Source organism: Triplophysa rosa, linkage group LG12 (assembly GCF_024868665.1).
Source record: "Triplophysa rosa linkage group LG12, Trosa_1v2, whole genome shotgun sequence".
NCBI lineage: Eukaryota > Metazoa > Chordata > Actinopteri > Cypriniformes > Nemacheilidae > Triplophysa > Triplophysa rosa.
In genome coordinates this window covers 24,167,353-24,177,220 of record NC_079901.1, presented here as the reverse complement: position 1 = coordinate 24,177,220, position 9,868 = coordinate 24,167,353, and the positions used below count along the sequence as shown (strand labels likewise).

Below are 9,868 nucleotides of genomic sequence, written 5' to 3'. Positions count from 1 at the left end.
GTTGGCACGTGAACCACAGGGCTATCGGCGCCAACCTAAATATTTTTAACTGTTTTTTTATTCAATAATGATAGTGCTACTTTGTAAAAATGAATGTTATGCGTTTAAATAGTATATTACGAAATACTTGTATAGTAATAACAGTTGCTATTTAATTACAAATGTATTTACATTTATATGTAGTCATTTAGCAGACGCTTTTATCCAAAATGAGGTAGACAATAGAAGCATATATTTACTGACGTGGTTATGTGATTTGTGATAATCTGGTGCTTTATACAGCGCTCTCTCAGCAGCGTTTGAATGGTGTGAAGTTTTTTTATAAACCCGTCAAACCTCACAACCTTTTTTTATCTTCACCATAATTGGCTGCCGCCCGGCATTCTCCCGCTCACATTTGCATCGAGAAGTTCAGAATTCCCCAAATGTGCGATGCTCTCATCAGCTTCTCTCCTCCGCTGTCAATCCCACAATCCCCTGCCTAAACCTGCTGCTCTGCTCCTGAAGAAAATGAATAGAAAATTCATGCTCTGCTGCCAGCAGACACAGACTGCAGAGACACGGCAGAGCTGACTGCACCAGTTTTCATCAGCCTAATCCATAAAGAAACTCTGCATTTATGCTGTGTTTTCATACTACATACGAACACAAATTTAACACAGTAAACAACCTTTCTTACTGTTCCAGCGAGACCTGCTCAGACAGTCACTGACTCTAAAAATGTTTGTCTACGACAATACATTTTGATTCATTCAGACCTAAATCATTGGAGGACATTAAGTATATTCATCCATATGAAATGCAGGTGCATGATGTTTTTTAAGCACAATTGTGGTATTACAATATACATATAAGTGGGGAAGATGAAATAGAATAATGCACGTCTGTATTGTGTATATGCATGTTGTCATATCTGCAGGTTGAAATTGAAATCTGTTGAAAGATGTCTAAAGACGACCCTACCCAGAATCCCTCTGATCTTTTCTCCGAGTGCTTGGCTTTGTCTGAAATCGCATACTGTGACAGTACGTACTGAATTTGAATAAGTACCTACCTATCGGCCGTTAAAACAGTACTTTCTACGTAGTATGAGTGGGAGTAGTACGAATACATTTCCGACATACTGAGTCCGCCATGTTTTATGGTCATGTGACCCATATGCTCTTTGACCTATGACGTATTAACAACAACCTATACGTGAGCGTTGATAAAAAGATAATTTAGTTACGAGAAATTCATTTATTGGCACTTACATTAAAAGCGGACGTCCGCCTTAAAGTTTTCCACTATATTTATTTGATTTACTTTTGAAATTTGAACGTTTTTGAAATTTGAACGCTCCCGTGGCATCATGGGATAGAAAAGTGTCCATCCGATCCACACTCACGAATCTCGGCGGAAGTAGTAGACCATCTGGGTATTTCTCGCCGACTGTTTTTTGCATACTGAGGTTTCGGACATACTATTCATGACTATTCAATACTCATTTTCGCCTACTATATAGTATGGAAGTAGCCGATTTCGGACGCAGCCCGAGTGTTCATCCCGATGACCTTTCCTCGACCCTCTGATCATAAAGTCATGTGATCCGCCCCTGATGTTATTAAAGATGCAGGCCATATTTTGTACCGTTCAGCGCTTTTTATTGCTGAAGGGGGGAAATGAATTCAGACTGAAATCTTTGACCATCAGCAATACACCGAGCCCGGACATCACATAACACATTACATAGAAGCTTTACATTTCTGTTTTTGTTATAAACCCTTTAAAAACGATCCCAGTTTTCTTTCTGTAGGGGTCGTTGACATGAGTCATTTTATATGATTATTACAGGGCATTATGATTTTATTTAAAATTATTTAAGTCTTCCCAGTTGACATGTTTCTACAGTGTTTCGATATATACCATCATACCGGTCAGCTCTACTATTCTAAATAAGACCCCATTCTCATGTCCTGAGCCTAATGAAGACACAAATCCTGAAAATATCACAGGGATCATGGACAAGATTGCAATTCAAGAGTCGGATTGCAGCGAGGCGCATGGAGGTTAAAGAGGACAGCCGAGTGAAAAGACAGGTCAATACTTTGAGTCAGGTTTTATTTTCCTGATTTACACAGCAGCTCAACGGACCGATGGAGCGGCGAGGAAAGGATTTTAAAAACGAGAAAAGAGCAAATAGCTGGAAGAAATGCAAGCTGTTACCCGGCAACAGGAAGACAACGGCCTTCCATCAAATATCATTTATTTTGATTTTGCCGTTGGCGTCTTTCGATGATGTTTAAGACAGAAATATAAGCAGGACGGGAAAATGCTTCACCTTTTCTCAGAGGCGTTATAAAGCCTCATTCTCCCGTGTGTCATGATAAGGTGATCTGGTTCACGGGTCACGCTATCAAAACTGATGAGATCCAAATTCATGTCTGCAGGCATCACGCAGCTTCATCTTACCTGCGGTTCTTGACTGGTTTTGCGTCAGGAATAGAATATTCTGTTAAGGATTGTTATTGAGGTGGTTGTGTAAATTGTTTTTTTGAAATGGGGTCTGTAACTTGTTTGATTTCTGTAAAGGTCGTTTAATGTATATCATGAAACTAGCTAACAGCCCAACATAAGGGAATGTCTGTATATGAACATATGCATACACACATTTATGTTACAATTTAATATGTGTCTTCAGCCAGTGGGCGTGGCTTCAGCAGGCAGACTTAAGACAGTGGGTGTGGCTTAAACCAGTAGGTTTGGTTTCATTCTGCAGGTAAACCTCAAGCCAGTGGGTGTGGTTTAAGTCTGCATGCATATGTACTAAACAAAAGGGTATGGTTTCAATAAGTGGGTGTGGGTGGGTGAGTTGCTGTACTGCAGCGTGTGTGTGTGTGTGTGTGTGTGTGTGTGTAGTGTTGAGTTGCAGCCCTGCAGGTCTCAGTCTATTTTAGTGATCGGCTTCATCCCTCTTTTCTTTCTATCCTCTGAAATCTTTCTTTAATGAATCTTCTTTTACAGCGGCAGCCGTTACTGTTCTCCGGCTCAACACACGAGCAGAATCCATGTTCCTTGTTAATGCTAACAAGATTCACATCTTTTACATCTGCACTTATTTTTCTGGGGATGGTGATGTTGAAATCTACCCGATTAACGTTCCCTTTCTAAATCATCTGGATGGGCAACACAGCGTTCCTTTTGACTTGTTTTGTGTTTGGTGCTCATGAGAAATAAATGTGCTTTATTTCCAAGTGAAATATACTATTATGATTGTGTCATCGGTGCTGAACGGCTTGAATGACTCGATCTAACATCTGTTTCTCTCTCTTTTAGTCATTTCTCGTGTCTGTCCTCTAAGTACATGTGTCCCGGCGTCCCGGCGGTGATGAGTAACCTGCTTGCCAACATTAATGCCTATTTCGCTCACACCACCACGGCGAGCACCAACATCTCCGCCTCGGACCGATTCGCTGCATCCAACTTTGGGGTGAGTTAGACTTACTGCTGTGGGATGAATTATAAATCAGTTTTATGAATGGCTACATGGATGATTTTGTCTTTTTTTCCATTGGTGTCGTGCAGAGGGAGAAGTTTGTTAAACTTCTGGATCAGCTTCATAACTCTCTGAGGATTGACCTCTCCAAATACCGGGTGAGTAAGAGCAACGGTTACAGACGAGCGATCCTGAGATATTTTTCCGGAGGCTCTACAGATGCATTTTCTGTTTCCATTACTTCAACGCTGTGATTGAAGGAACATCTCTTATCTTTTATTCATCGCCATGGAGATAATTAAACCTCTCCATCACTTTTACTGATCCCGCACCTTAATTTACGAGGACATTCAAACACTTTGCGAGCTCTTCGTAGAACACAAGCCGACATGCGTTCACTTTAATGCACAGATGCGGATACAATTTGACAAAGTGGCTGAGAATAAAGACTTGAGCTTGTGCTTGAGTTGTGAAGATCTTCCTGCTTCTAGAATTGTGATGTCTCTTCGAATCTAGATGAGGGAAATGGATCAGTGAGGCGTTTTGTGTCGAGCAGTCGCGTGTTTTAGTCCATGACTTCTAGAATTCACTTGTAGACTGTGTGGTCCATCTACAGTTCTGTCTCATTCTTCCACAGCACTGACAGGGCGATCACACACACACTCGACAGGCCGGCGTCCGCGGGACTCTGTGCTCTTGTTACCTTCTGCTGTCTGCCATCAGCTTCCAGGCAACACACACTGACAGTAAAACACTCCCCGTCTGTAGGACTCGGTGGATTTGACTCTAATGAAATTCTGAAAGCAAAGTGAATTTCGTTTCCTTACTACTTGGAGGGATGTGGCCGAGGCACGTTTATTAGATACATTTTCACGCGCTGATGGGTTGTCTACATCATACAGTAGATATGTTACATACGAGCACTTTATGAACTTCATTAAAGACTGAACTCGTCTTTACCAGCAGCACAATGGCTATGTTTGTGTTGCAGCTGATTCCCAACAAGTTTCCACTAAAAAACTGTTCTAGAAATTCTAGTTTGGTTGCCAGCACCTGTTTGGTGGAAATAAGGGTGACTGGACGTGGCTGCCCAGAGAAGAAAGAAAAAACGAAAAAAACGAGAGGAGTGAAGAGTGTGGAGGTGTAAAATGAATGTAGATTGAAGAGGTAAAATAATCTAGATTTGAGTAAATTTGATGAGAAGTGTTTAAATTCATATTGAGATCTTCAATAATATGGACTTTCGATTGCAGACTTGACAAATCTGAGCTCAGTCTGAAACTCTAATGACAAAGACATTTGTGAGATTTATGACTCTTTTTCTCAGGAGAAATATCTGAAATAAGCAGGAGACTTAATCTCATTGATGTCTAGGAGAAATAATTGAAATATTGAATATCTCACGTGTGATTTTGGTTGTAGTTGATAAATGGCGGGTGTATCTCCTGTGGAGATGATTTTTCATCAAAACCCTCCTCTGATTCTGACACACGGTTTAATGATCTCTAACCTGAGCAGTCCAGCCGGCCTGACGCCTGGACCATATGTTCACTTCTCCCCTTTTCTCTGAACTTTCACGTAGTCCAAACACATTTGAGTTGAATATGTTTATGTAAAAAAGCAGTCTGTCCTATCTGATTGTGAACTTTTATTTTGTTTAATTTGTATATTTGAACGCTTCTGTCACACTCAACATTATACTTATATAATACTATACACTGAAAAAAACGATACTTTAAACTAAAATTAAATTATGGACACAACAGAAATATGTTATCTCTACTCAAATACTTAATGTATGATGAACTAAACTGAACTGAGTAAACTTAAACAACCATTTCCAAATAATCTGAGTCAATTACGTTCGTCCTACTTAAAGTATTTAAGTAGAGATAACATGTTTCCATTCCAATTCATTTATCTCAACTCAAATGGATTAAGTAAAGTGGTTCAAAATAAATGTATTGTGTTAACTTGATTTATTGAAGTAAATTGAGCAAGCATCAAATATTATTTTGATCTACTTGATTGAAACATGTTCATTTAAAATGTCAACATTTATTTAAGCCAAAACATTACTGATTTCAGTCCGTTTAACACAATGCAATTGTGTTTGAACATAAAATTTAATACAATGGTGTTAAAACAAAATGAATTGTTTAAATAAAGTGAACAGTATCGGAAAAACATTTTTTAAGTCTACAGATAAACAATGTTTTAGAGTCAGTTTTAGCAAATCTTTGTTGCTGTTCTACCCTCTCTAAGAATGATTAGTGTCGCAGCAAAGTCAATCACTTTTCTCATTCCTACAGAAGAAAGTCAAGTCATTATGTAACTGTGCTCAAAACGCGATGACATTTCAAACCCATCAGCACGATTTAACAATCATCACACCGACGCCGCCTCCTGCACGCTTTCTTCTGAGGGACCTTCGGCTGCGCACACGTCTGCGGCATCTGCGCACACATGGCCTCGCAGCAAAATATACTGTATTTCTTCACGGTACAGCGAGCACGCTGATAGCTTTACAACCCGAGAACACATTTTCTCTGTCTGTTCTGGCTTTTGCTTCGCTGCTAAATTATGATATATTTTGTCACTGACGCTCATGAGGATGGTTTGGGTTATTAATATTGCCGCTGCACAATGCAGCCGGGGGAACCAAGATGGCACAACGTTGGCATATATTCAACCATCTGCATCTCTGCCAAAGTCTGAACAAACAGAGTCAAAGTGTTTATCTAAATGTTTTTTATAGTAGACACATTTTATTAGATCTTCTGCCCTGCCAGGGACCCAAATAAAACCTGAATTTGACATTAATGGCTCTGTAATGTTTTTTATTTGAGTTGATGCTCAAAAAGACAGTTTGTGTATTTAGTGTAAGTTGTCGTCTTTATGCTGACCTCTTTGTTCAACAAACTGCTGCATTATGAATGTTATATTACATCTAGGATCAAAGATAACTTGAAAATGACAACGATGTAAACAAATGTTCTCATATTTTCAAATGGTGTCTGATTTATTCGGTGTGTAGGATAACTTCCCTGCTGGAAACCCAGAGAGACTCCAGGACCTCAAATCCACCGTCGACCTGCTAACAAGCATCACCTTTTTCAGAATGAAGGTACAGCGCGCACACACGCACGCACGCACACATTAATACAGGCTGTTACAGTGGGATGAAAGAGTGTGACTCAGCAGCTCGATATTTTAAACAGACTTAAACACACAATTAAAAGCCCTCATGCATTGAATGACAAAAGGGTATTGTTGAAAAGGAAAGCACAGAGGTTCTCCTGCCATCACGGGAGCTCAAAACATTGTGGCAGTTGTTGTGTAATGTGATTTAGACACTGTGAGACTTTCCTGAATTAAACAGCAGAATATATTAAACACTCCAATGATCAAATCTCTACAGTATTTTCCAAGAAATATAAAGATCAGCTTTCACCCGATAATTCCTAATCATTTCTTTATTACATGATCTGTAGTGTGACATCATTTTCATGTTATTGGTGTCACTTTCCAACGATGACTCATTTGCATCAACTAATGCTTTAGTTAACATGAACTAACAATATGTTTTGAAAACTTTTATCCATCTTTGTCAATGACTACAATTATTTTTTTGATCGTGTCGGTCCTTCTGCATTAACTAATGTGAACAGATTCATAAATGTAACCTAAATGTTCAAATCAACGTAAATTGAAATGAATGAATGCTGTGGAAGTATCGTTCGATGTTGGCTAATGTAGTTAATTGATGTTAACAAATGGAAACTTACTGCCATGATAATTGTAATGAGAATAATGTCACAATTCAAAAATTCTTAATGGTGTTTAACGAGCCTTCATTTATTTGAATGCAAAATAACACAATGCACTATTTATTGCAAAATGATTGCATGGGATGCAGTATGAAGTGGACATATTCCTGACAGGTCATAAGATTGCAGATTTGTAAATCTGATATATTCGGGCCATTGACATCAGAGTCAATGCATTGTGAGTTAATCGCCTGAGGTGCAAATGAGTTTCAAATCACAGGTTTTCTGATGAGAGTTCTGCTTTAACTGATGTGTTTCACTTCAGCAGACACAGATAAAGGAGAATATCGTTCCATTGTTTTCTCATATGTTCCGCTTCATCGGGTTTATATATAAAGCGGTGCGTCTTAACCGTCTGTAATGAAACATTTTTTTACCAGCACTGCGGGGTTTCAATGATTTCTCATTTGTTTGCATAAAACAGAACATCTTGCTCGTGAAATACATTGAATTTATTTGAGCGCACTAACAACTGAATTGTTTTGAGCTTCCATGACAAAAAATTTTTTTTACGTAGGCCATTTCTATTTGTGAGTATTGGTCATATAGTGAATGTGTTTGTGGATTTACCGCTGAAGGACTTTTTGTGCTTCTAGCTTTAGTTCAGAGAACATCACAGCAGCGACGGGCCTGCGATTGCTGTTAGTAAACTGAGGCCAAGTCTCTGTTGTGCAGTTAATACGAGTTGTAAAAAAGCCTTCATATCCTATACAGAGAATAAACCGAAATTGATTTTTCTCCTCTTTCTCTCCTCCCAGGCTATTAAAGTTCATTTTCTCACGTCCACACACATTTGCCCTTCACATTGTCACATTCAGTGCTGCTTGTGAAACGTCTTTGTGTTCACGTGTGTGTTGGAGGAGTTCTGGGCTCATGTAGATTCTGAAATAGTGAAGATGATAGTTTGATGAAGTTCTTTTTAAGAAAGACTATGCATTATGTTTGAAACGCTTGTCTTTGATATCATTTCCACACACACAGACTTCAGTTTGGCAGAGAGGGACCCCTGTAGACCCTCATGTGTTGTATTAAGTCTATTAAAATATCACATAAGGTTAATGTTTGGTTAAGTGACAAGATTAGCTGTGGGATAGTTCACCCAAAAATAAAAATCCGTCATCATTTATTCACCCTCATGTCTGCTCTTTAACTTGAAATATTTGTTTAAAAGTTGTAATGGAAATATGCTTAGACTTCTTTAACGTTAACATTTTTTCATTTGTGACCCTGGACCACAAAACCAGGAACATTTTAATGATAGCCAAAAATACATTGTGTGGGTCAAAGTGATTGATTTTTCTTTTATGTCAAAAATCATTAGGATATTAAGTAAAGATCATGTACCTTGAATATATTTTGTAAATGTCCTACCGTAAATATATCAAAACTTTATTTTTGTGAGTAATATGCTATGCTGAGGACTTCATCTGGACAACTTTATAGGCGATTTTCTCAAAATTTAGATTTTTGCACCCTCAGATTCCAGAGTTTTAAATAGTTGTTTTTCGGCCAAATATCGTCCTGTCTTTACAAACCAACCATACATCAGTGGAAAGCTTGTTTATTTAGCTTTCAGATGATGTAAAAATCTAAATATTTGAATACTGGTTTTGTTGTCCGGGGTCACATTTCTTAAGGTAACTAAATGACTGTTGTGGTTGAAATCAAAGATTATAATTCAAAGAACTTGACACATGAATTTTAAACTGTATTTTTGTCTTCTCATCATCTCAGATATTGGCTTTTGCCTGTAAAGAATGAGTGTTTCTTTAAGAAGCAAGTCGTGCAGAATAGACTGAGATGCATTAGATGATGTCACAGCCGACACACACACACAGTTCTGTCAGTTCATTAAGCAGATCTCAGATCCTATCAAAAGAGCGCCGTCACTTTAATGAGTGACAGCTCAGCGGGCAAATCAGTGAAGTGCAGTTAAAGAGGCAGAGGAAGCCCCGCCCACCGAGAGAGCACTGCCAGGCAGAGAATAAAAACTCCAACTGTCACAATGCATTATGGGTAATGAAAGAGCGCCCATGTCAGGGCGATGTTTATTCCTCCCCTTAGTGCCCGCGTTCAGAAACACCAACACACCACGCTCAAGGGAATGGGACAAATTAGTCGCTTACATAAGACAGAAACGCATAAATATATACTCTATTTTTTTACTTAACATATACTATCGACCTGGAGGATTCTTAGAACGAGAGAAAGGCTGATTATTTGTGTTTGTGTAGTCAAGCATCATCACGTCTATTGCAGTTACCCAGAGTTAGTGAAGATTTGTTGTTACAGATGTAAATGATCCTCATGGAAATGTTTAATCTCATAGGTTTGCATTGACATAGACACGAGAGACTTTTTAAAAGCAGAATGTTGTAGAGAGCTGAGCCAGTAAGCAACCACAAGACAATGAAATCAGAAGAACGTCCATAAAACAATGCACTAAAAACACATCAACCGCATAACAACAGACTAAAAACCACCAACAACATCTCAGTGAAAAGCACTTAGAGCACCTCAGGAACGTGTGTGTGTTCGTGTGTGTGTTATATTTGTTATTTGT

The 9,868-nt window shown here is 38.7% G+C and overlaps 1 protein-coding gene across 7 annotated transcripts in view; it reads left to right on the top strand.

The window, feature by feature from the left end:
• LOC130562385 (protein unc-13 homolog C) overlaps window positions 1-9,868 on the top strand; it is a 118,931-nt gene that overhangs the window by 55,726 nt on the left and 53,337 nt on the right. For all 7 annotated transcript variants that reach the window (XR_008963944.1, XM_057347300.1, XM_057347302.1 and 4 more), the window contains 3 exons: window positions 3,316-3,469; window positions 3,565-3,633; window positions 6,513-6,602. Coding sequence is in view for 6 of the 7 variants with exons in the window: in XM_057347300.1 (XP_057203283.1) it covers window positions 3,316-3,469; window positions 3,565-3,633; window positions 6,513-6,602 (313 nt within the window). In the remaining variant the exon portion in view is untranslated. The remainder of the gene's footprint in view (window positions 1-3,315; window positions 3,470-3,564; window positions 3,634-6,512; window positions 6,603-9,868) is intronic.